Source organism: Sebastes fasciatus, chromosome 8 (genome assembly GCF_043250625.1).
Source record: "Sebastes fasciatus isolate fSebFas1 chromosome 8, fSebFas1.pri, whole genome shotgun sequence".
NCBI lineage: Eukaryota > Metazoa > Chordata > Actinopteri > Perciformes > Sebastidae > Sebastes > Sebastes fasciatus.
Window position 1 is genome coordinate 27,248,039 of NC_133802.1, and position 25,714 is coordinate 27,273,752.

The window sequence follows — 25,714 nt, forward strand, 5'->3', positions numbered from 1 at the left end:
TCTTAAAACATACTTTTATCAGGGAGCCTTTCCTGATTTTAATTGTTTTAATTTCCTTGAACTGTCTTTTATTTCTTTTAAATAATGTTTTATTTATTACATGTCTGTTTTTTTTTATCTTTCTCTGCATTGTAACGTGTGTTTTGAAAAGCGCTCTATAAATAAAGAATATTATTGTTGTTATAAATGCAGCTACACAGGTGAGTACACAGTATATAACCTTTATTTAACTAGGAAATTACATTGAGATTAAAACCTCTTTTACAAGTGATACCTAGCCAAGACGGGGTCAAATAGCAGCATCCAACAAATATAGACAACATTCAATCACGACAGCACAAAATACATAACATCATTAAACAGTGCATTAACAATGCAGCATGTTGGTCATGTGTTTGCTATTTCTAAAGTCACATTCACATTCAGTTCATTTCAGCTTTAGCATAAGTCTGATAATTATATTTTTGGGGAAATGCATAATACTTAACCTCAATGTAATATATCACATTTACAGCAGGACTGATGTAATTTATTCTACAGTACCAGTAACAGGTTGGTAGCCTTGTCTTGTGTAATAACACTCCCATCCGCAAGGTGGCAGACATGAACGCTTTTTAGACCAGTGAGACGATCAGCAGCTACATTTCCTCCAGAGGAGGCTGTATTATTCACGGTTATAAACTGATCCTGGAGCAGATTTCAGTGACTGTTATCAACTGATGTCATCGGCGACGCAAGAATGAAAACTGACCTCAGATCAGCTGTCAGTCAAACACATTGAGGAGAACCTGAGGAGGACCAGCAGACACTAAACATGTAGGTAACGTTACAGTGTGGTGAGAAACACACACATAATTGTGTTCGCTAATGAACAGTAAACTTATAGTTCCTCCTAATATGTAACAAATGTCACTACACTGCATGTACCTCTAAAGCTGAGAGTAGGCTAATGAGTTAGCTAGCATGCAACTCTGACTTCCAACTGTCAGTTTGTAGTACTACCTTACATGGAAGTGTTTTACTCACTTTTGTGTAACATTACCACTTGATTGTATTGCATTGCACACACAGATGTAGTGCGTTTGTTTATTAAATTATAAAGTGTTTGGGAAAACAATGATGCTTATTTACAACTATGAGAGAGAGAGGTGCAAAGATTTGCTGGGTCAAGAGCAACACTGATAAGTGACCTTTTCGTCTTTACAAATATATCCGACAACAAAACATATTTTTTAATCGAATAAAATGCAATGAATTCATATGCGGTCACTGCGTTGAAAGGAAAGCACAACATAATTGTGATTTGTGTTTCAATTGAACATACTAACTTGAATTTAATTCTCGCTACGGTGGAACGGAAGGTGATTTCTCTCTTGATACATTTAATCTTTGTAGTTTTTTTTTTTTAACAGTTTTAGCGCGTAAATGGTAAAAGTAGCTCTATTTTTACGGTGTTAACACTTCACATCCTCGCGTCCTTCAAATACAACCCTATCGTCATTTGTTATCGACATTAAAAAGCATTTTTAACTGGAGAAAACATGTTTTAAAAACAAAAAGAGGCGTGGCCGTGGTTGCCATGTTCCCATAATGCATAGCGCGCGTGTAGAACGAAATTACAGTATATTCTAAACTATTTACTCTTTTATTTCACTCAAAACATTGCGGTGCGGTTAGTAGACGATATAAGTACTTTATATTTCTGTTTAACATGATTTAATTGATATGTACTTATAAACGTTTATCCCTTGAACCGTAAAAGAGGGCGGTTGGACGGAGAATAGGGTCAGATACTTGGTCTTTGTGTCGTTAGTACACTCTTGTTTCTCTTCAGATCGTATAAATCTTTCGCCTTTTACTAAAGATTTCCGTGGAGAGGAACAATAAGAGTTTCAACTAATTTTTTGATGCCCTGCGTATGTGGGGCTTCCTCTCTTGTCAAATGAAATATATATTATCTCCTAAATCACCTGCTTATTATAGGTATTTCTAGTAATTATGCTGGAGTTGGCTCTTGTGCCCCATGAATTGAATGTTTTAAGTCACTTACACATGTGAGATTCACTATATTCAAAGTTTATAAACTTATGTTTGCAGAACATAACTTCATCACATTGTCATTCACAATTATGATAGTTATATCTGACTTTAGTTCTACTTTTTTAATCAGAAAAGCTTAAAAATTACCTTCTATTTCATTGAATTACAACATTATCCTGTATGATCCTGCAAAAGTGTGACTGTGGAGCTAAATGTTGCGATAACAAAACATGCTAATTTGGAAAATACCACAATATTAAAGCAAATTTCGTGATGCACTAAATAACATAAGATAAGATAAGATATTCCTTTATTAGTCCCGCAGTGGGGACATTTGCAGTGTACAGCAGCAAATGGGATAGTGCAAAAAACAAGAAGCATCAGCTAACACAGTAAAAAAAGAGCTAAACAAAGTGTGAACCATTTAAATAGAAGGGAGTATAAAAAATAGGAGCAGTATATACAGTATTGACAATAAACAGACTATTAACAAAATTGCACAAGTGGAAAATGATATTGCACAGCGAGAATAAATGAAATTCCACCTGAAAATGTCAGGTTATTGTCAGTGTTTTGGTGTGTAAGTGGTCTACTGGGAGCAGTGCTGGTTGTGGAGTCTGACAGCTGCAGGAACGAAGGACCCGCGATAGCGCTCCTTCACACACTTTGGGTGGAGCAGCCTGTCGCTGAAGGAGCTGTAAATGTTGCAATAATAAAAATTAGAGCTGCAACGATTAATTGTCAACTATTAAATGAATTGCCAATTATTTTTATAATCGATCAAGCGGTTCGAGTCATTGTTTTTAAAGAAAAAAACTCTATATTCTCTGATTCCAGCCTCTTATATGTGAATATTTTCTGGTTTCTTTACTCCTCTTATGACAGTAAACTGAATATCTTTTGAGTTGTGAACAAAACAAGACATTTGAGGACGTCATCTTGGGCTTTGGGAAACACTGATGGACATTTTTTCACCATTTTCTGACATTTTATAGACTAAACAACTAATCGAGAAAATAATCGACTGATTAGTCGACAATAAAAATAATTTTTAGTTGCTGCCCTAAATACAATTACTTTTTTTATCGATGTCTGTAGGCAAATGCAAATTTTTCATGCTGGTCTCACAAGAATGTGAAGGAGCTGGTTTCTTGCTCAAGAGCCCTTAAGTACAGTGGACGCTCAAAAGGCGTTTTTCACATGGACATGTCACAGTAGGAAAAGCACCGATGTAAATAATACAATGAATGATGAATTAATGATTCCATGTAGCTGCTGGCTTACAGCGACACTTGAACACAATGAACCATCATTAAAGTTACTAGTAACGCCTGCGCTTTTCCCACCGTGACAAGTCAAAACTTCTGCTGTGTACAATAAATAATCAATAAATGAATGCTGGTAAGCCCCCCATATTGATGACAATCAGGTCAAAGGAAATGCAGTGTCTGAAGTTGTTAATATAGTATCAGTCATCTACCAGTTTCCTGTTGCACCCTTTGAACATCCCTTTTTTGTGCTAGTTTTGAATATGTAAAATTGGGTTCTGTAGGCAGTAACAAGTTCATGTAGCTGTTTGACAGACCGGCGTTTGACTTCAGCTTTTCTCTCTTGGTGAGTTCGCTTCTCTGTTTTTGTTTTTATTTCTGCAATACTAAAATGAATCCCAGACTATTTTGACTACGGGTAATTTTGTATGACCATTTTAGATTTCTTTGAACATTTACAGACTGTGAAAATAGAGAAGCTCGTCAGTGTTTGTTCACAGCTTTAAGATGAACTCAACTCTGTGCTTCTGCTTCTTTAAGGCGGTTTTAAAGTGAGAGTCCTGACTTGTGAAAAACAGTGTGAATTGTGCTCGTAAACAGAGTTATTGACGCCTTAGCAATGAACGATATTATGAACTGTCACAACAACACGGCTATCTCACTTTGTGCTTCAAAAAGCCAACTTTTGACATCATGGTCTAATAACATCATATGATATGAGATTATGAGATCACAGTATGAATCCATTGTTTTTATGTACTCAAATTAAGAATATTGTTGAATAATTTGCAAAAACAAAATGCAACAGAGACCAGTATACTTGATGGATGTCTTCACTGTGTTGCATTTGAGCTTTCTCAAGAAGCTGTGTGGTAAGATGTGTGAGATAAAAGTGTACTTCCCCGTCCAGACTGATGACACAGAATGATGACAGCATTAAAACAATAAATGCACACATAGCTCTATGGCTGTTACTAACAATTATTTTCATTGACGATTAATCGGTCGATTATTTCCTCGATTAATTGTTTGGTCTATAAAATGTCAGAAAATGGTGAAAAATGTTGATCAGTGTTTCCCAAAGCCCAAGATGATGTCCTTAAATGTCTTGTTTTGTCCACAACTCAAAGATATTCAGTTTACTGTCATAAGAGGAGTAAAGAAACCAGAAAATATTCACATTTAAGAAGCTTTTTTTTTCTTTACTCCTCTTTACGTTTGCAGCTCTCGTAACTCCACTTAACAATTTTTTGATTTAGAAAACCACTCAGGAAGTCATGAGCTTTAGAGTAGAGCTGAAACGACATAAAGTTACTCAACTATTTTGATTATTCATTTAAGTAATTTTTTAAAGGGAAAAAAAGGCCAAACATTCTGTGTCTCGAGCCTCTCAATTGTGAGTATTTGCAGGTTTTCTTAGTCTTCTATGATGTTAAACTGAGTGTCTTTGTGTTTTGATCTGTTAGTCTGACAAAACAAGCAATTTAAAAATCATGATGGGCAATTTTGGTACTATTGTTTTTATATTTTATGTTTCATTAATCAAGATAATAATCATCAGATTAATCGATAATGAAGTGAATTGTTAGTTGCAGCCTTCTACTTCAGAGCTCTATTGGATGGTGACCTGAAAGTTGCTCTGTAGTCACACCAGACCTTTATGGAAATGAATGTCTCACTTCTGAACACCATCCACTTCCTCTGTAGCCACCAGTGTCCATGAGCAAGGCACACACCTTCTAACTCTCTAGCAGTCTGTTACAGAAACAGGAGGACGGTAAAGGTTGCAGTGGAAACAGGGAGTAAAGACAGAGATTAGATAGAGATCAACACTCTAGTTTTATCCTCCTTCATGTGTCTCCTCTTACAGCAGCAGCACTGAGCTAAATACCTGTCAGGATGCTGGATGATTACACATCTGATCCACGTGTGCTGCTTTCAAGATGATGAAAGTCGGGTTTATCTGTGAGATTTATTACTGAAGGATGTCAGTGCATCTTTGATCAATCAGACCTCCAGGCTCAGACGACCTGTTGTGTTTACAGACTGTGATGTGATCAGACTAATCACAGAACTGAGGAGCTGCATGTTCACAACATTTTCTAACATTTCATGTTCTCTAACATTTGACACTGAGCCGTAGCCGTTGAATGAAGACTGACTTTAGTTAAACCCTGATCACCACAGGTCCGAACCATTAACGAATTCCAAACCGGAGACCGGAGGTCAGCTGAACGGTGACCTGCAGCCCTTCTCAACATCAGACTGTCAGACACAATATGTTGAAAACGTCTGTGAGATCTCAACGTTGGATGAAGTTAAAGAGAAGATTCACGCCGACTCTGATCAACCAGAGAAGATCCGCGCGGTTCCGATCCATCGGCGTCCGGACCTGCTGGTTCCCTGCGCCGACCTGGTCAACACCGAGTGGCAGCGGAGCCAGGCCGCCCGGGTCCACTCCCTCCAGAAGTCCTGCCCAGAGTTCCCCGTCAGCCTGGTTCTCCTGCAGGGCCGCAGAGAGACGGAGCGGCTGCTGGGCCACGCCCGCCTGTCCCAGGTCGTAGGTCACGGCGGCAGCCTGTTCGTGGAGTCGGTGGTGGTGTCCAAGGCGGAGCGAGGGAAGGGCTACGGCCGGACTCTGATGGACGAGACGGAGCGCTACGCCAAAAGCAGAGGGATCAAGCGCCTGTGCCTGACGACCCACGATAAGCAGCACTTCTACGCCCACCTTGGCTACGTGCTGTCGACGCCGGTGCAGAACGCAGGCTCCATGACGGCGTTTGTTCCCATGGAGACGCTTTTGAGGTTCTCCAGAATGCCGAGTGAAGAGGCGAACACACAGAGACAAACACGGACAGAGATGGATGCTCAAGTACCGCAAGGAGGTGCTCGTGTTGTGGGGTCACCTCCGCCTTCTAGTTTCCCTCCTCCTCCTCCTCCTTCCGTCCCTCCTCCTCCTCCTCCACCACCACCACCTCCATCCATCCCTCCTCCTCCACCACCACCACCTCCATCCATCCCTCCTCCTCCTGCTGCTCCACCTCCACCTCAGTCTGCAGGGCAGCTCGTAGTTCAGACTCTGACTGAAACTCCCTACAGAGACGCCAAAGGAGTTCCCATCTACTGGATGCACAAAGACATTTGACGAACACACAATCATAAACACTCGGGAAACGCATTCACCCACATTAATGCACACATATGTGTTTATACTGTATGTGCACAAATCAAAAGACAGAAACATACAAAAAGCACCACACCATTGATGATCTCTCAGACACATAGACAACGAGTACTGGAGGAAATACAGAGTTGAAAACACAAATTCACAGAAAACACTCCTGCATTTACACATTTAGAAACACTCAGTCTCTCTCAAGCTCAGTCTGTAAAGACTTGTAGGGCTGAGACACAGAGCAAAAAAACACTCAAATGCAGAAGCAGCAAACACATTTTAAAAAAGCACCAAATGCCTTTTATTTCCTCATTCTTGTCTTATTGGGCTTATACACGCTGTACAGTGCCAGAAATAGATAACGGAAACTAAAATTTGTGGTTGGCAAGTACGGGTGTGTCTCCAATGAAACAGTGAGTCCAACAAAAATAGTGGCCAACACTATGACAATAAGACCCAGGCTGTAAAACGAGTGGAAGCTGATGCAAATTGTGAATTGTTAAAGTCCATCTCCATTCAAAAATGTGTTTTGCTTTTCGTTATGTGCTGAGTTAGAAGGCTGTTTTCATGTTTATCTGCTGAAGGGGGAAAGTTTCTCACCTTTAAATCTCAGTTTGAGACATCTTCTGTCCAACACTTTAGAAATGAACAATATTTTCAAAAGGGGAGAAGGAGTATATGTCATCTTAAGAATTTATAACTAATTAATTGAACTTTTGTCTGGAGGGAATCTTTCAAAAGAGATGGGATTGTGACATGGATGACGTTTTTTTGGGGTTGACTGTGAAAGCTTAGTAAAGATTGTTTATTCATCTAAACATCCCGACCAGTTGCATTACTTCTGACCTTTGAGCAGCTCTGCTCCTGAGAAATATTCCCTCTATACCTGCTGCCATTAAATTACGTGACACCCTAGGTTGGAAAGTGCCTTGTTGAACTGCCAGACAACTGAAGCCTTATTAAAGTTGTTTTATATTGATATATAACTCTTTTCAACTATGAACAATTCTGGAATAAAAGAGAATTCATTAACATACTGCTCTGTCTTTATGTTTCCCTGTTATTACCTACCTAATCACCAAATGTAAGCATTAGAGTGATCTCAAACAACCGTCATTGGCTATTATAACTCTTGTAAATGTGTGTATTTAATTTCCCATGACAACAATCTGTATTCATTAAGAAGTCTGTCCCAATGCAGGAAAGTTCCTCATCAATAAATCTTCTCTCTCCTGTCAGGAAGGACAGGATACGTCAGTGGGTGAGCAGCCATGCTGCTGCTGTCTCACCTCCCTCTACCCTTCCTCCTCCATCTCCTCTACCTCTCTCTGTCACCGACCTCCACCCGTGGAGTTGTCCTCCCCCACGCCCCGCTGCCTGCTGTAGCTGCAGCAGCTCCGATCCTGCAGGACCAGCCCTTCGTGGTGGTGTGGAACATGCCCACGGCACAGTGTCAGAAACACTACAACATCCACCTGGACCTGGGAGACTTCGATATCGTGGAGAACCGACAGCAACGCTTCCAGGGACAGGTGGGTGGAATACAGAGTCACCAATGGGATGTTAAAGTTACAAAGCCCAATGTCCACACCAAAGGGAGTTACTCTCCCCCACAGAAACACTGCTCCTGAACTGCCTGAAACGCCTCGCTTGAAGTCCCGCTTTTCTTCCGTAACATGGTGATGTCACAAAGTAACTAATTTTGCCAAGTTGCTAGTTTGGCACGCCCTCAAACAAAGCTAGTAGAGCGGAGTCCAAACAGTTTGGTTCAGTTGACCAATTACAACAGACCAATCGGAGCAGACTGGGGTCCACACATAAAGGAACACTTCATCCTTCAGTTTATCACAAACATTCAACACATCTGGAGATCCATCAACACATCTGGAGATACGTGGTTTTCACTGGACAGGAAGGGGATGATGTTGAACTGTAATCTGAAAAGTAACTAAAGCTGTCAGATAAATGTAGTGCAGTAAAAAGTACAATATTTACCTCTGAGATTTAGTGGAGTAGAAGTAAAAAGTTACAGAAAATAAAAATACCCAAGTAAAGTACAAGTACCTCGAATTTATACTTAAGTAAATATACTTAGTTACATTCCATCAGATCTTTGTTTGCTGAATAAAGTTGCCTGCTGCTGTGAGAAACAGGGTTGGTGTCGAGGGCTGATACAGAAACCAACAGTAAATGTGCTATAAAACCAAAACAACAAGCTAAAGGAGGCTAAAAAGTATTGTAGAGCTGATAAGATAGTTTGGTAATAATTTTCCAAATGTTTACATTTTCCAGAAAATGACCATCTTCTACCGTGACCGCCTGGGGAAATATCCGTACCTCTCCCAAGACGGCAGGAAGGTAAACGGAGGGATCCCGCAGCTCGGCGACCTCTCGGCTCACCTTTCCCTCACGGTGACGCAGACGTCCGGCTCGCTGCAGCCAAACTTCACCGGTGTAGCCGTTATCGACTGGGAAGAGTGGAAGCCACTGTGGAAGAGAAACATTGGAACCAAGATGGAGTACCGGAGGCAGTCCAGGCTGCTGGTGAGACAAGAGAGACCGGACTTGTCAGAGAGGGCCATTACATCGTTGGCAAGGCAACAGTTTGAGGAGAGTGCTCGGAGGTTCATGGAGGAGACGCTGCAGTCGGCGGTCCGAGATCGCCCCAAGGGATTCTGGGGGTTTTATGGTTTTCCTGTCTGCTTTAATAAGAACAAGAGAAAGACAGGTAGGACAAACACTAACTGTGTGTGTGTGTGTGTGTGTGTGTGTGTGTGTGTGTGTGTGTGTGTGTGTGTGTGTGTGTGTGTGTGTGTGTTAAGCAGTTTGGTTGACGGGTCGTGACCTCCAGAGGAAATACGCTAACATTGTGTTTATTGAATTTCTTCACACTGCATTTGTATGCATACCTTTGATATTCAACTAGTTATGATTCCATAGATACCAAATACTTGATTGTGCTCCTTGTAGTTTCTGAGATACAGACATTTTCTGGAAAATTAAGTATTTATACAGATTATACGATTTTCTAATAACATTGTTTTAGTTCCTGAACATAAAATTGAAGTATTTTATAACTGATGATAAAAACTAAACCTTCTTGTTTCACATGTGTGATCAGATGAAAGCTACACAGGGCGCTGCCACGCGGGGACCAAAAAGCAAAATGACCGTCTGTCCTGGCTCTGGCGTCAGTCCACTGCTCTCTATCCCAGCGTCTACCTGCCACAAAGGCTGGCAGGATCCACGGACGCAGCTCTCATGGTCAGGTACAAAAAACATGAAGAAATGTTCACCCACCTCAAACCGCTAAAAACAGCCCACCAAACCTCCCTGAAAATGTATCTACAGTTGACCTAAATGCTTTGCACACAGGGTGTTAAAGAAGTTACTGATGGACGTTTCTTCTTCATTCAGACGCAGACTGCTGGAGGCTTTGAGGGTGGCGTCAGTTTGGCGCCATGGCAACAATACCAGTAAAGCCACACCGGTCCTTCCCTACGCCCGGCTAGCGTTCACACACTCTCTCTCTTTTCTGAATAAGGTGGGATTTGTTGCAATGTTATAAAATCATACACACTCCTGCAAACACACATACCAACTGTGAGTGTTTATGTGCAGACAGACTTGGTGCACACACTGGGGGAGAGTGCGGCGCTGGGAGCTGCTGGAGTGGTGCTGTGGGGAGAGCAGAAATTTGCCAAATCTAAGGTATGTAAATATTTGTGAGAAAGTTATTTATGTGTGTTTTGGCATAACCCTCTCCCCTTCTCCCACTCTCCAGCATCAGTGCATCCTCCTCAGGGACTACATACACACCGTCTTGGGTCCCTTCGTCCAGTCGCTGAGGTCCGACACGAAGCGCTGCAGCCTCCAACTTTGCCACGGCAACGGACGCTGCGCCAGGCGACGCCCCAGCTCTAGTCACATGTTCTCCTCAGGTCCAGCTGTGACCTCTGACCCTTTTCACAACCACTTCATGTGTCAGTGCTACCCTGGCCGGACTGGGCCGGAGTGTCAAGAGGAAGACCAAACATGAGAGTAGTAAGGTCAAAATAAATTAAAACACATAAATACGTGAGTTGTGTTTTATTTTTTAAAAAGTGTGAATTTCACATAAATAATCTACAATACAAAATATGCATGACAATCGTATTTTAAATATATCCCCCAAAGTGCAAATACTTCAGAGTTTATTTATTTATTACTTCGACATTCTCCATCAGCAAATTTTTGTGCTTATCATATGACGATGTTGTTTTAACTGCAGTGCAGCAGGAAACACATATTTAGTATCGTGTGCTAAAAGTGGTGGTTGAATTCATCGACCTTTGCTTAACGTAACCTTGTTTTAATCCAAAAAGAGCAAAACAAGTGAACAGATTCATGCTTAAAAAACAGGCTTTGTCACATTTAATGATTTGTGTTTCAAATCATTTCAAAGTCAGTTTTACTTTTTGTCAGTCTACCACAGCTGGTAGAGTTTTTATGATTGTCATTTAAACAGAGTTTGTGTGACTCAGTGGCAGCACTTTAAAAACACTCATTATTTTGAGCAATAATATGAAACATCAAATGCGTATTATGCAATATAATGTTATGAGATTTACTGACTCCATTTCATACAGTTACCAGAGCAGGAGAGTGGAAATGCCTCCCAGAAGCCTTCCATCTCTTATTTACATGGTTTCATCAGTTACATTTAATCTTGAAACAGACAACATTTAGGAAAAATCCACTGTGAAACAGTTTTACTGCACTTTAAAGCCTCTCTTGTCCGTTGTATGAGGGTGTATTATGTCCCTCCTCTCATGGCTGTCAGGTTGTGTCTCAGTGTCTGCAGTTCTTGGATCAGCAGTGACAGCTCTGTGGCTACGGCCTCTTTCTCCCTCACTGCTTCAGTCAGCATCCGGACGGCGCCGCCCTGCTGGACTGGAGGCAGAACAGACACAAAGACATACTGTCAGTTTGTCTATCTCAGGTTAGATTCACAGAGATTTAAAAACAAAATCTAGATACAGAAAATACAAAATATCCAGGAAATATCAGCGGAAACAAATCATATCTCACCCAGAAAGTAGAAGATGAGTAACACTGTTAACAGAAGCAACGTGATGATAGCACAGCCCATGGCATAGGCACGCGATGAGCTGGGTGTCAACATATCATGTAGACGACTCTGCCATTGGCTGTTGACTGGACGGCCTCTTTGATTGACAGCTGTCATGTCACATGTGTAGAGATTCCCATTCGAGGAGGGAGAGTAGGCAGGACGGGGAGGCCTCACCCCTGAAATCATAGACAGCGGAGTCAATCAGGGGCGATGTGTCTGTAGTTTTGTAGCTGTGTTCAAGGTGTGTGTGTACCTTTTCTGACTGTTCGGGATATGTGTGTGTGCCTTTGTGGCTGTTTTCGGAGTTTGTGCGTGTGTAGCTTTTTGGCTGTGTTTAGGGTGTGTATGTGCCTTTGTGGCTGTTTGGGGTGTGTGTACCTTTGTGGCTGTGTTCAGTGTGTGTGTGTGTGTGTGTACCTTTGTGGTTGTGTTCGGGGTGTGTGCGTGCGCCTTTGTGGCTTTGTTCAGCGCGCGTGTGTGTGTACCTTTTGTGGCTTTGTGGTTGTGTTTGGGGTGTGTATATTATGTGTGTACCTTTGTGGCTGTACCTTTGTGACTGTGATCAGGGTGTGTATGTGTGTGTGTGTACCTTTGTGGCTGTGTTCAGGGTGTGTGTGTGTACCTTTGTGGCTGTGTTCGGGACATGTGTGTGTGTGCACCTTTGTGGCTGTGTTCGGGATGTGTGTGTGTGTGTGTGTGTGTGTGCACCTTTGTGGCTGTGTTCGGTGTGTGTGTGTGTGTGTGTGTGTGTGTACCTTTGTGGCTGTGTTCGGTGTGTGTGTGTGTGTGTGTGTGTGTGTGTGTACCTTTGTGGCTGTGTTCGGGGTGTGTTCGGTGGAGATCATTGATGGAGTCCACAGAGTGCAGCTCGATCTCGGTGAGATCTCTGCTGCTGACCCTGTGGAACTGAGGAGTGGTCTGGGAGGAAGAAGGCCTCGACATCTCGCCTCCTCTTCAGCAATAGACAGATGGTTCAAGATGACACTCCACTAGTCAACACCTTCTTTCAGTGAAAGCTATATAATCCTCCTAAAGGTGGGCCAGGCAGCAAAGTATTAGCTTCCAAAGGCCATGAGGGGCAACTTCTTAAAAAAAACATCCACTAAGATGGTGTGTGAGGAAATTGGGCTCCGAATAACACTTCTTGTTTCATAGGAGACACTGGCAGCTACTGTAGATACTATTCGTCTGCGCTGTGGTCATTTATTTGCCTTACATTAATAAATTAAATTTATGGAAGTTTGTTCTATTTAAATCTATTTTCATGTACTCTAAATCTCAATAATAATAGAGATGAGGATATGATCAGATGGTTCTGAAAGTGGAAGAGAAAAGGAGGGAAAGAATTAGAAGATATCTTTGGTTAAAATAAAGATAGAACAGTTGGTCGGTATGTTAAGATGTCTCATGTGGGCAAGTAAACAGATCAACTTGGTTTCTATTTGAAGACAAAACAAACAGGCCATGTGAATAGCTGATTTATCTACAGTATAGCTATTAATAGAGCTGGTCGTCAAAACCATAAAGGCACAATGTTGCTGGAATTTGAATCAAGGACCAAAGGACAGGACAGACTACTATCTGAACTGAATAAATGAATGGATGATTAATTGTACTTGAGACACTGTAGCCAAACCAGATCTGTTTTATTGGATCGATTGAATACTGTTCTTACCGTCTGTCACCACGAACAAGAGCTGTGTTGGGTTTTATGTGTCTGCTTGTTTGTTCTTGTCGATCTGTTGCTCTTCTTGTTCCCGATTACCAAAACATGTGTCTGCACCCACAGGAGCAGCAATGAGATGCATTAAATATCCACACAGGTTATCCACACGGTGACTAAAGTAATCCAGCAGAACTCAAATGAAACCCCAACAATGAATAAGTGTTTCCAATAAAATCCTTGATGTATGAAAGCAAAAGGGGAAGCTCCAGGTTTTGCCTCAGGGTCCTGCTCCTCATGAGTGTATGTGTGTCACTGAGCAACTGCAGGACGCCCCAGTGCCACCTCCTTCAACCAAGTATGTTTGTGTGTGTCCATGTTCTGATTTAGCCCACCCTAGCTGCCCTGAGAGAGAGGTAGAGCGAGCTAGAGACATGGAGAGAGAGAGAGACAGTTTTCTCAGCCCTCCAAACATGCTCACACACATGCTCAACCCTGGCCTAAAATAGCAGCAGACATGGGGGTATTATTAGTTTCTTAGGCCAAAGGATGACTCAATGATCTGGGTGGAGGGCATGATGGAGTAGGGATAAACACACACACAAATACTCACATGGACAAATATCATCGGGTACACAGTCAGGTTGGAAGCTTTATCGGTCTAAAAACAGCTCAAATAAGAATAGAGCAATTGGCAAAATCCAACTCTTAGACATATCCTTTCCACTTAATTAAGATAACATTTGTAAATGAAAGATGTACAATGATCATAATAGAGACGTATGGTCTGATACTACCTGCTTTAATATTAAACATGAATGCTGGTAAAAGACATAGGGCTTTAAGTTCTTTCCAAAAAAAACAGCAAAAAAAGTAACATGCTTTTTGCCAGAGATAGTTAAAAAATGACAGTAAGAATAAAAAACACAATAGTGTAATAAATATAAAGTGTATAATAATATCACCAGTGACTAATAGAAAAACAATAAAAGTAAGATGAATTTAGTAAAATAAGTAAGAAAAGTAATATTGCACATAACATTGTGTCATTGTGGATTATGGATTGAATTATAGTGAAAATACATCATTACCCTTTTTGCTGGGGACCCCTTCAAGGACCCCTGGGGAGTCCCCAGATCTCACCTTGGGGGCAGTAGCTCAGTCCTTAGGGACTTGGCTTGGGAACCGGAGGGTTGCTGGTTCAAGTCCCCACATGGATCAAGTACTGAGTGTGAGCCCCCTGGCTCTGGCATCTCTCCATTAATGTATAATGTAAATAGGTCCTGTCTGTGCATGTGTGTGTATTTGGGGCCTGTGTGTAATATGTAAGAGTGAAAAAATTGAATTTCCCCTCAGGGATTAATAAAGTGCCTTTCTTCTTGTAGATAGTAATCAATAAAGTCTAATCTGTGGTCAATATGCTTTATATTATGACTCTAGGGCTGGGGCATTATGCCTAAACCAATCATTATTTCTTTATTATCTTAGTTGTTTGATATAATGAGGCATCAAACTGAACTCCTTCAGGTCAAACAGACTCATCAACTACATCTCCCAGAAGTCTTTGCTCCTTCCTCTCTCGCTGCAGCTGCATGTGTTTTTGCCAGAAGAGCAGAAATTCCAGAGAGTGGAGTCCAAAGAGTTTAGAAACACATCGGAAGTGTTTCCCTTTAGCTGTGTGAGTGTAACAGAGAGACTTCTTCAGGAGTCAGGATGTGGGCTCGGTTGCTGGTTGGTGTCCGGGGTTCTGGTGTAGGTCTGCGGGCTTCCAGGGACGGTCTGCTGCGGGTCTCTGGAGCTGGATGTGCGGGGACGAGGAAGGCTTCCAGTGAGGAGGTGAGAGGAGGCTGCTGCTCGGTCAACTTCTACTGCTGCAAAGTGTTTATGCATTTCTCTTTAAGGTTAAAGAAGACATTATATCTGTGGTGCAAAGTGTTTCTGCTGTCTGCTTTATGTTTTATCATGAGATAAACTTATTTGAATACAGGTTTTTAGACATATACTGTGTTAATTATGCTCAGTAGTAAGTTTAATATGAATTATAAGAATGCTTTATGTCAGATCTTTAATTTCCTGCATCATATGTGAAATTTAGGTTGTAAAAATCAGTTCAATAATAGCAGGTTGAGGTAAATCATCACCATCACGTTACTTTGGTACATTTTTACACTGACAGCACCAGCACATTTTGCAAATAACATTCACCAGAGGTCAAATGTTTTAGTGTAAACAGTGGTTATTTGATTTCCTGACAACGTTTTTATGATATGTGGGTGTTGGTGGAATTGATTTTGGAGCTGTTGTGGCCATCATATTTCCAGAAAACCCCAGAATAAATCACTGTCTCTTTACTGCATATTAAAATAATAACATGAGAGTGTCGGAGCAGCAGCAGCAGTGAGTTCATGCAGACATAATGTACATCTGTCCCAGCAGACTGTCATCCTCTCTCTCTCTGCCTGCTCCATTTCACTGAGCTGCACAACATGATTCTATTAAAACCACGAGTGACTGATTCTTATTCAATGATGGGCTTTGAATTGTGACCTTACCCACATTCATTCATTCATTCAATCATTCAGTTATGTGTTCATTAATTTCCTCCCTGCACTCACTGAGGAGGTTATGAATGAAATAATCAGACTCAAAATGTATATTTTCTGCTGTTAAGATAAACTGATTATATGAGTATCCTTTTTCTAAATGATCAGTCAAACATTGTATGTCAGCTAAGATCTATCTTTGAGTGTTGCACAAAGCAGAAGGGGTAAAAAGACTAAAGTCCTACTCATGTGGCCAGCCGTAATCTATAGTTCATTAAGTGTGTCTGTGTGTGTGTGCGTCCTTTGTTCATTCAAATTAATAGCTGACTTTGGACTTGAACAGTTTCGTAAAAAACAATAAGTGTTGTGTAAAGTGCCGACACAGTCGGCCCCCATAATGCATTTCTGCTGCTGCACTGATAAGCCCCTGTCACTGGCGGGTTCAAAGGTCAGAAGTCGGGGCAGAAATAACAGAACATGGGAGTGTAGAAACAATTAACCTGTCGTTTTACCATTTGACAAGTTTATGCATCTTCTTTTGAATGGGATGCAATATGTAATAGTGGTTGGATTGTTATTACAAATGAAAAATACCATGTAGCAATTAAATACTAAAATAATAAATTTTTTAGAAACACTTGCACAAAGTAAACATCACTGACATGTAAGATTTAAACATGATACAGATATTAAAAAATCCTTATTGCCGCACCTTTTAGATGCATCATTTCCACCATTTAGTATTCTATACTTCAAAATTCCCTTACTGTGTTCCCCGTGTTTCTATTTTTCTGTACACTCAGTATAGTGTTTTTTATTTCCCCAGGCTGTCTTGAAGAAGACCCGGCTGTTTGACTTCCACAGGGATCATGGGGGAAAGATGGTGGGGTTTGCAGGCTGGAGTATGCCGGTCCAGTACAAAGACAGTCACATCGCCTCACACATGCACACCAGAGAGCACTGCTCTATCTTCGATGTCAGCCACATGCTGCAGGTGAGACGAGTGGAAACGGACACACACAAATACATACATACAGTACACTCCTTCTACCAAACCTAAACTTAAAACCTACCTAGTTGTAAAATGTTATTCTATTTTATTGTCATTTTAATAATCAGTTATTTTATTGTATTTAAGTTGTATCATATTTATTCTATTTTGTTATTTTATTAATCTAGTTTTAATGTCATACTGTTTTACTACTATTACTGTTATTATAGCTTTTAATTCTATTTTATTAAATTTTTTTAATTTTATTGTCACACACGTGCATTGGTCTCAAATTATCAGATTGTAAAATTGCTTAATTGTTTTGTCTCTTCTGTTGGTTTCACGGTCTGCGCTACTTCTATCTTATTTTCGGCTTGTCAATCATCTGTGAAGCACTTTGTACTACACTAACCTGTATAAAATGTGCTGATTGATTGACTCTTGAACACAGGTAAACAAATACACATATCCAAACCTGCATATCACGTTTATAGACGCCCATCATCATAATAAGATACAGCGCTTTGTCAATCATTTTGTTTTGATCCACGAAACAACCCACTAGGAAAAAAAATTGCAATTGCTGTGTTTTAATAATTTCCTTTTGCATTTTTTTTTCTATCAGACCAAAGTCCACGGCAAAGACCGGGTGAAGTTCATGGAGTCTCTAGTAGTTGCAGATATTGCAGAACTCAAAGACAACCAGGTGAGCTGTTGTTTATTTAGAATAAATACTGATAACATTCATAGAAATAATGAGCCTGATGATCGTTGTTTATTTTTTATTTAAGGATCCCCGTTAGAAGCACATAGGTGTGCCTCTAGTCTTCCTGGGGTCCTGAATATAGAAATAAAATACAGACATACAATAAGAAAGTACAGATATAAAAACAATCAGGCAAGCTAAGCAGATACACAAATAAGAGAAGTTAAGGATGAAGTAGTAACAGACTTAGCAGTACAATTAAACAGAGAGAGGTTGGATGATTGATTCATCTTATTATGAACAGAGCCATTGCATAGGTAACATGTTCACCCACTCCTCTTTCTCTCTCCCCTCCCTCACCCCCCAGGGGACGTTGTCCCTCTTCACCACTGAGAAAGGAGGCATCATTGATGACCTCATAGTGACAAAGACCGACCAGGGCTACCTCTATGTCGTCTCCAACGCCGGCTGCGCCGACAAGGACTCGGCTCATATGAAGGTAAAGCCAGACAGAGAGTGTGTAGACAGACCAGTCGGGAGTTTGGTAGACTGATAGAAAGTGTCTGAGATGCGTGTGTGTGTGTTTTTTCCTGTAGGCCAGACTGGCAGAGTTCAAAGCTGCAGGTTTTGATGTGGATCTGGAGTTCCTGGATGAAGCGCTGATTGCTCTGCAAGGTAAAATATTCCTCTTTACTTCATTCCTTTCCTCCACCCCCTATTCTGTTGTTTTTTCTTTCCTTCCTTCCTCTCTTTCTGTCTTCCTTCTTTCCTCTCTCTTACTTCTTTTTCCTCCCACGTGTCAGCCCATCATTCTTTGCCTTCTGCCGTTCTTCTGGTTTTCCTCCCTCCAGCTTGATCTTCAATTTAATTTCTCTTTTTTCCCAGTTTTTGTTTCATTATCTCAGTTGCTTTCTTCGCCCCTCACTGAATCCTTTGTCTATTTTACCTCCTCTCTGTGTAGGACTCTCCATGTCGTAGTTTATGTAGATAGTTTATCGGTTGTGTTGTGTGTTGTCAGGTCCATCCATGTCTCAGGTGCTCCAGGAGGGGCTGAAAGAGGACCTCAGTAAGCTGACCTTCATGACCTCCACCTTGGCCACTTTGTTTGGTATTCCTGGCTGCAGGGTCACCCGCTGTGGATACACTGGAGAGGACGGAGTGGAGGTTAGCATCTCTCTCTATGTCTTTACGTCCTTCCTCCTTTTTTTTTTTTTGCCTTTTCTGACTGTGAGTTTACGCAAAGATGAAAATTTCTGTGTGTAATAGATTTCTCGTTAGTTCCTTTCCCACTGGACAAAAACCTACTAGCACCCACTAACATCCGGCTTTTGTCTTCAATGGGAAAGGTTACAATCGTTCATATTTATCAGCTCCAGCTCCGATCAGCAGTGATGGAAACATGACACCTGGGTAGGCACGCTCATTTTTGCCTCTTTTCCAGTGTGATGCTAGGTGACGCGTGTTGAAGTGAATATATTATAAATAAAATCAACAGGGAGTTGGACAATTATTATGATATATCAATGTACGAAACATACAATTAATCTGCTCTCCTTAAAGCCACCTGACTCCAGTCATTTTTATTTTGTTGATCGTCGTAAAGCACACTTACAAAATAATTTGGTAAGATGGCAAACACCTCATTTGCAGGTCCATAACTGCACTGTGGAAAACTGCACAAGCAAAAGTAATAACCCATAAAGATCATCATCTCAAATAAAACAATGTTTAAATCATAAGTTTTTGAAAGAAGGAAAAATATATATAATTGTCCAGATACATGTATTTTCACATTCAATGTCAATAATAGAAATGACACTGGACTGAGTTGGATAATAAACCTAAAAACATCAGGACCAACTCAACAGCAGCAATTAATAATCTAAAGCAGGATTATTTAAAATAATATAATTAAGTAAATGCTGTGGGTAATTTGTAAAAAGTAATGTATGTATGAATGTATAAAACTTTCATTTAGCAATCCATATGTTTACATTTCAGTTAAGGCCACCAGTATTTTGGTGGGAGAAAGATATAGAAACAAATCTCTCAGGACCACAAATGTGAACCTCATGGTGGCACTAGAGGGAAAGTCAGGGGATCATATAAGTCAGGTGGTTAGTGTTCTTTCGATCTGATAGTTGAGTCATGTGTAAAGTCATTAAACACACAGACCTTAAGTCACATTACTGTGTTCAGTTCTTGTTAAGATCAATGCAATTGTTACTCATTGAACATGGTGACACTTCTATTCTGTTTGTTAGAACCTGCAGCCTGATTCCAGATTAATGGTTTACTACATGGACTTATCTTTTTACTCTTTGTATCGGCCCACTGTGCTGGAGCTCTGTAGATATCAGGATGGATGTGTGAACAGAGGGAATGTGGGAGTTTGCTTCTCTTTATCTTTCACATAAACTCATCATTCCCTCAGATGAAGCAGATAAATAAGCTTTCTCGGCATAATAAAATGACTATACACTCATTACTTGTATACTAATATATCTTTATTGAAAAAAATACTTTCCCCCAACAGCAGACTTGTGTTTTTATTTTAATATTGATGCTTAAAAACGCTGTTTCCAGTTCATCATTTCCATTAAATCTCATTGGATGGAGACCCAGCTCTACCATCTGTCTCTGTCTCTGTGTCCCAGATCTCCGTCCCTCAGTCCAGAGTGGTGGAGCTGACGGAGAAGCTGCTGGCTAACGCTGAGGTGAAGCTGGCCGGTCTGGGCGCCAGGGACAGTCTGCGGCTAGAGGCGGGACTTTGTCTCTATGGCAACGACATAGATGAGACCACCACACCTGTGGAGGGCTCCCTAGTCTGGACCATAGGTACGATTTTAGTGTTTATTACCAAATATTTGTGTTTTTCTAACCAGATTGTTTTTGAAGAAGGCCGTGTTGTGATGTCAATCCTTTCATCTTCGTATCTGGACTCATTTGAGTTCGATGAGATTTCACATTCACATCTGTACAGTGAATATGTAGTTGGTGCCAGCAGCTGATTAGCTTAGCTTAGCATAAAGACTGGAAGCAGGGGGAAACAGCTAGCCTGGCTCTGTCCAAAGGTAATATTAATCCATCTACCAGCACCTCTAGAGTTCACGAATGAACACGTTGTAAAAACGACAATTCGCTGTTTTACAGTGGCTGTGCTATTGTGCCGGACTATTATTTGTCTGGGACCAGTTGCCAGGCAACCAGCAGAAACCAGCCAATAAATAGTCTGGCACATAGCTCGCTGTAAAATGGCAAATTGTTGTTTTTACTCTTTGTTTTTTTAAGAATTAAAAATATGTCACATTCTAGTTCTGCCCCCCCAGAAAATGATATTTTGACCTTAAAACTATGCAATTTTAAATCATTTTGGACCATTATTATTATTATTATTATTATTATTATAGATAAAGTCTGAACATTTAATTCTTCAGGCAATGTTTGCCCTTGAAAATTCTGTCGAAGCAGCCACAGCAACTGCACAGTCCAAAGCACGGAGCTAATGCATGAGAGGAAGATGGAGTGAGGCAGTGTATGGATGACCCATAACCAGGTTACTATAGTTTATATCAATGCAGGACAATGATGATATAGCCATTTCATACAGGAGAAGAGCGAAGATCTACCGATGCGTATTCACCTCACGGAGGTTCATATGAGACAGTATAAATAAATATTCTAAAAATATATACATTTGTATATTCCATTGCAGTTAAACAGTAGGCCTACAGAAAAAAATAGGGCTGTAGCACCCTCAGCACCTCCACTTCCAACGTACCTGTCATCGTTTTCAGCCGCAGCTGTTTTCAGTGCAGACAGGCTTTAAAAACCCAACCTTTAAAAATCTACCTCCTCAACACCAAACGGCAGATAGCCACAGTTAGCGACTAGCTGGTGAACATAGTGGAGCATTTAGCACTTGACTTGAGCTGTGAATATACAGTTCAGTGTGTTCTGTGTATTAACTCCATTTGCTTTGTCTTCTGACACGCAGGAAAGCGTCGGCGTCAGAACAGGGATTTCCCCGGCGCTGACATCATCGTACCTCAGATCAAAGCCAAGACAGCCAGGAAGAGAGTTGGCCTGGTGTCCACCGGCCCCCCCGTCAGACAACACACACCCATACTGGGCCCTGATGGAAAGGTCATAGGTCAGAAAACATCTGTGGTATTTCTGTGTTTCAGTTCAGAGTGGCGCAACACCAGCTGAAGGATATCACTACTGGAGTAAATTGGAAATAAGATTAACAACATTTAGTTTAAACCTAAGGTTATCTTTTAGAATAACACAAAGCACCACAACTGACACAAAAAGAGTCAATATTTAAGCCACAATGTGTAGAATTTTTGCATGCAATGCCGTCTGCCAGTGTCATTCATGGTACTAACCACTGGGGGGCGCTAAAGTCAGACATTTTCAAATCCTCCACATTGTGGCTTTAATATATATCAAATTTAATTTTAGTTTAGTTTGACACAACATACCATACATACCATACCAATGTGATGCATATTAATTATATTTTTGTAACATGTTTTCATATTTTATTTTGCATGAATAAGCCAAATTGTGGTATATATTTATATTGAAAAAACATCTTTTATGATTTCAAAAATATTGCCAGTCCCAGCATTTAGTGGTTGATTTAATGATATATATTAAAATAAAAAAAAATCCTTATGATTTAATGAATGTATAATGTGTAAGCAGCCAAAGATTGAGTAGATTAACAAGGCAGTGTCTTGCCCAGGAAATTAATCTGAACCACAGAATAGGACCAACATAAAATGTCTAGTAAATGTTTATATTCTGGCTTGCTATTTTTTTTCTTTCTCTGAAGATGTAGCCAGAAAGGGTGTCAGCCTGTGATTTCCAAAGGTATGACCTATTCTTTGCTGTTTTATTTAGGTGAGGTGACCAGCGGCTGCCCCTCTCCCTGCCTCAAAAAGAACGTTGCCATGGGTTACGTGGACGCGGCATTCGCTAAGAACGGTACAGCCATCAAGGTGGAGGTCAGGAAAAAAGCTGTGCCCGCCATCGTCAGCAAGATGCCCTTCGTCCCCACCAACTACTACTCTGGATAGGAGGGCCACACACACACAAACACATGCACATGCATACATGCACAGTACATACACTCACACTGGACCATTCCCCCTTCTGTTTACCTCCAGCAACACCAATGTAAGACTGAACGTCTCCATTGGTGAGTCCTCTGAAAGAAAATAATCCAAAATGCTAAACTATTACTCAATCCGGTACGTGTGCTGGTCTGATGTGATCAGGCACTTTCTTTGTGAAGCACATTAAATGTAAACAAGTTTGTATTTGAGACACTGAAGCAGAGACACAATGTACAATTCCACAGTATAAACTGACAGGACCTCACTTGTAAGACAAAGACTTTATGCAGGACATTTTACATAGCAGGCTGCAGCTCTACAAACAGCTAGTATGCTACCTGTGTGTGTTTTAAAAAAGGCAGCATCCAGTAACATGGTTTCACTTATGCATGGGTGGACATGAAATAGATTACAAGCAGTATTGTTGAGTCTGAGAATGTATGTATGTCGGTACGGGCCGAGATGCCCTGTTAACACGGTTCGTAGACCAATTTCTGTTTTTTCTTTTTCTATTTTATAACTTACTGCACTTTCAGTAAGAACAGAAACAGTGACTTCTGTGTGGATCCATTAAACAAGAGGATTGAATTAACTTTTTGTTGTAGAATATACTGTAGGTTTTGCTAATGAATCATGACATCTTTTACTTTGTCACCGCTGGACCAAAACAAAGAGATTCCAAATGGTTCTTTTAATGTAAATTCACTAGATGTCTGCATTTGTATTCAAGGTCTTTCAAATACCACAGAGACACATTTCTATTCATGTTATTGTTAGTCGTAAACAGCTTGATCAAGGGAGGTCAAACGGGGCCATCGAATAATCCTTCCAACACAAAACCCCCCATCTGAAATGTGCTAATTAACACGAAACCAGTTCAGTTTGTGAAACTGGCATTTTTGTGTTAATCAGCAGATTCTCACATGGGGGTCTTGTTTAGAGGGAGTTCCAGTTTGCTCTGTTGATATGGTAAAAACCCTGATCTCCACCATCAGATAAAACCAGACTGTCTATAACATGATAATGAGATGAACCTGAACCTGAAAGAGAAACCTACACTACATGTGGTACAATGATAACCTAACTTGAAAAGATGTTAATTGTAATTATGTGTGTTCTGTCTGGCAACTAATGAAATGTAATTTCATTGTCTTTGAACTTTCTGTGGAGCTCTGAATGTATTATGTTGTCAAAAATAATAACCTACTTATTATAGAAATAATACTACTGATTTATAGGTTGTCAGTTTTTGTCATCTCTGTCTTGAAGTGGCACTTTTTACATCACTGGATTTTAATATTTAACAGAATTTTCTTGTGAACGTTTTGAATAACATTGCTTATTTGATTAGAAAATCTCTTCTCTTTATTAAAGACATTTTCATTTTCCCATGACCTGCTGTCATTTTTCCACTGAAAGGATTTTATACAAGACATTTCTATTTACATTACTGTGAAGAGAAATATACTGTACTTTCAGGTCAGTCACGCAAAAATGTTGTTTCCCAAAGAAAGAAGGTCTGGACGGGCCCAGATTGTGTCTCAAAATATTGACTTTCCCAAAATTGAAATTGTGGCACATACAGGTTTTAAACACTAAAAAAAAAAACTGACTTTAATGTCAGTATTCTCATTTATATTTAAAAAATCAATCTCATATTGTTGTAGCCCAGTGGTTTCCATCAAGGACCCCTAAACTGACACAAACTAGACCACACAGCCCCATTTGATAAGATTTTGTCCCTCATCTTAAGGATTTTTGCTTTTAAATGTTTTATTTTATTTTATTTTATTATTTATTTATGTATCCTCATTAACAGAGGTACAAATAGATTCATAGACAATTGAAAAAAAGAAGACAAAACAAATATTGACCTATTCATTTCATAATGTCAGAGTTTGTTATATACATCATGTTATATTCATTTAATAATTTATAAGTCTTACTGGCTTTTTTTGTTTTTAACATTGGGTAGGATGATGCTATACTGTTTGAATTCACTGATAAAATGCAGGAAAGTTTAATGATTGTATTATATACAGCATATTATGTTCAATCTTATCTTGACTCAAATATATCATTGCATCAAACATGTTTATTTCAACATTCATCTTAAGTTTCTTTTGTAGAAAGTTGGCTCCATCAATCCAGAATATTCTGGACAGTGAAAAAATAGATTTCTCTTTTTCAAGTCCACAGAAATCATACTTATAATCAAGATCCGGCTTGAATCTTTCTTACACAAGTTTTACTTTATAAATGCTATGTAATATCTTGAAAGACACTTTATTAAGTTTGTTATTGATACAGTATTTATCACAAATTTTCCAAACTTTCTCCGAATGTATATCCTCAAACAAGGAAGACCAAAAACATCTAGATGGAGGGACAGAAACATAACAAAGTGTTCCTAATATTTTTGTTAGAGCACTTCTCTTGCAGTATAAATATAAATATTTCCACACAATCTTCTGAATTAAAAGGTTAATCAACAATATCAGGGTTTCGTAGAAGTATAAGGACAGTTTCTGGTTTGACATTTTGAATTTATAAAGACATTCTTTATAAGATAATAAATTACCATTTTTATTTAGTAATTGGCCAACTTTTAAATGTTTTATTACAAAAAGTGAAATGAAACCCATGACCAAAATAGTCATATATTCTGTCATTGTGTTACTTATATTCAAGAATCAAGATTCAAGAATCAAGATGTTTATTGTCACGCCGGTCATACAGGTACAATCGTGAAATACTTTTTGCTGGGAAGCTCCTTTAAAAATAATTATTATAATAATTAATAATTATTATAATAATAATAATAATAAGTTATATTACAATTACATTACAATTACATTTACATTACAATTATAAAAAGAAATACTTTGTACAAGGGCATATTAAGAACATATATTAAGAACATATACAGTATATACAGTATAAAATATATTTTTGTGTGTGAGAAGGTGTCATATGAATTATCTATTTATAGATGGAATTATAGTGAAAATAAATTGAAACCATTGTTGTAACCTACTGTATTTCCACTATATTGACTTCTACCTTTTTTTCTGACTTTACTAACTCAA

The 25,714-nt window shown here is 39.7% G+C and overlaps 4 protein-coding genes and 1 non-coding gene across 7 annotated transcripts; 4 read left to right on the forward strand and 1 right to left on the reverse strand.

Moving 5' to 3' along the window:
* The first annotated feature begins 626 nt into the window (after nt 1-626).
* Nucleotides 627-10,558, forward strand: hyal3 (hyaluronidase 3). Of its 3 annotated transcripts, none has more exons than XM_074644712.1 (7): nt 627-820; nt 7,723-8,015; nt 8,776-9,211; nt 9,605-9,752; nt 9,859-10,027; nt 10,105-10,194; nt 10,268-10,558. In XM_074644712.1, exons 2-7 carry the CDS (start codon nt 7,755-7,757, stop codon nt 10,520-10,522), a joined length of 1,359 nt encoding a protein of 452 aa, XP_074500813.1. In that variant the 5' UTR covers nt 627-820; nt 7,723-7,754; the 3' UTR covers nt 10,523-10,558. The 3 variants fall into 3 exon arrangements, with proteins under 3 accessions (XP_074500813.1, XP_074500812.1, XP_074500814.1); XM_074644711.1 differs by having other exon boundaries at nt 627-816; XM_074644713.1 differs by having other exon boundaries at nt 631-816; nt 9,901-10,027.
* On the forward strand, nt 832-7,520 carry naa80 (N-alpha-acetyltransferase 80, NatH catalytic subunit). The gene is made up of 2 exons (XM_074644721.1): nt 832-3,654; nt 5,496-7,520. The coding sequence occupies exon 2, from the start codon at nt 5,950-5,952 to the stop codon at nt 6,451-6,453; it is 504 nt and encodes a 167-aa protein (XP_074500822.1). The 5' UTR covers nt 832-3,654; nt 5,496-5,949; the 3' UTR covers nt 6,454-7,520.
* LOC141773358 (U5 spliceosomal RNA) lies at nt 1,815-1,928 on the forward strand. The gene has a single exon (XR_012595108.1). It is a non-coding gene; the product is annotated as a U5 spliceosomal RNA (small nuclear RNA).
* On the reverse strand, nt 10,558-13,353 carry LOC141773065 (uncharacterized). Its single transcript, XM_074644722.1, has 4 exons — nt 13,272-13,353; nt 12,403-12,911; nt 11,554-11,772; nt 10,558-11,415 (listed from the first exon to the last, which is right to left on the reverse strand). Exons 2-4 carry the CDS (start codon nt 12,536-12,538, stop codon nt 11,279-11,281), a joined length of 492 nt encoding a protein of 163 aa, XP_074500823.1. The 5' UTR covers nt 12,539-12,911; nt 13,272-13,353; the 3' UTR covers nt 10,558-11,278.
* Nucleotides 13,354-14,840: 1,487 nt separating this feature from the next.
* Nucleotides 14,841-24,019, forward strand: amt (aminomethyltransferase). The gene is made up of 9 exons (XM_074644708.1): nt 14,841-15,095; nt 16,629-16,796; nt 17,419-17,499; nt 17,867-17,998; nt 18,096-18,174; nt 18,518-18,663; nt 20,157-20,337; nt 21,497-21,652; nt 22,411-24,019. Exons 1-9 carry the CDS (start codon nt 14,973-14,975, stop codon nt 22,584-22,586), a joined length of 1,242 nt encoding a protein of 413 aa, XP_074500809.1. The 5' UTR covers nt 14,841-14,972; the 3' UTR covers nt 22,587-24,019.
* Nucleotides 24,020-25,714: the final 1,695 nt, after the last annotated feature.

Bases quoted from the DNA above. Each gene is read 5' to 3' on its own strand.
- naa80 (XM_074644721.1), top strand. From the start codon at position 5,950: ATGGACGAGACGGAGCGCTACGCCAAAAGCAGAGGGATCAAGCGCCTG.
- hyal3 (XM_074644712.1), top strand. From the start codon at position 7,755: ATGCTGCTGCTGTCTCACCTCCCTCTACCCTTCCTCCTCCATCTCCTC. The intron at 8,016-8,775 runs GTGGGTGGAATA...TACATTTTCCAG, and splicing joins AGCAACGCTTCCAGGGACAG to AAAATGACCATCTTCTACCG. The intron at 9,212-9,604 runs GTAGGACAAACA...ATGTGTGATCAG, and splicing joins TAAGAACAAGAGAAAGACAG to ATGAAAGCTACACAGGGCGC.
- LOC141773065 (XM_074644722.1), bottom strand. From the start codon at position 12,538: ATGTCGAGGCCTTCTTCCTCCCAGACCACTCCTCAGTTCCACAGGGTC. The intron at 11,773-12,402 runs GTACACACACAC...CTATGATTTCAG, and splicing joins CCCCGAACACAGCCACAAAG to GGGTGAGGCCTCCCCGTCCT. The intron at 11,416-11,553 runs GTGAGATATGAT...TTCTGCCTCCAG, and splicing joins ACTCATCTTCTACTTTCTGG to TCCAGCAGGGCGGCGCCGTC.
- amt (XM_074644708.1), top strand. From the start codon at position 14,973: ATGTGGGCTCGGTTGCTGGTTGGTGTCCGGGGTTCTGGTGTAGGTCTG. The intron at 16,797-17,418 runs GTGAGACGAGTG...TTTTTCTATCAG, and splicing joins ATGTCAGCCACATGCTGCAG to ACCAAAGTCCACGGCAAAGA. The intron at 17,500-17,866 runs GTGAGCTGTTGT...CTCACCCCCCAG, and splicing joins CAGAACTCAAAGACAACCAG to GGGACGTTGTCCCTCTTCAC.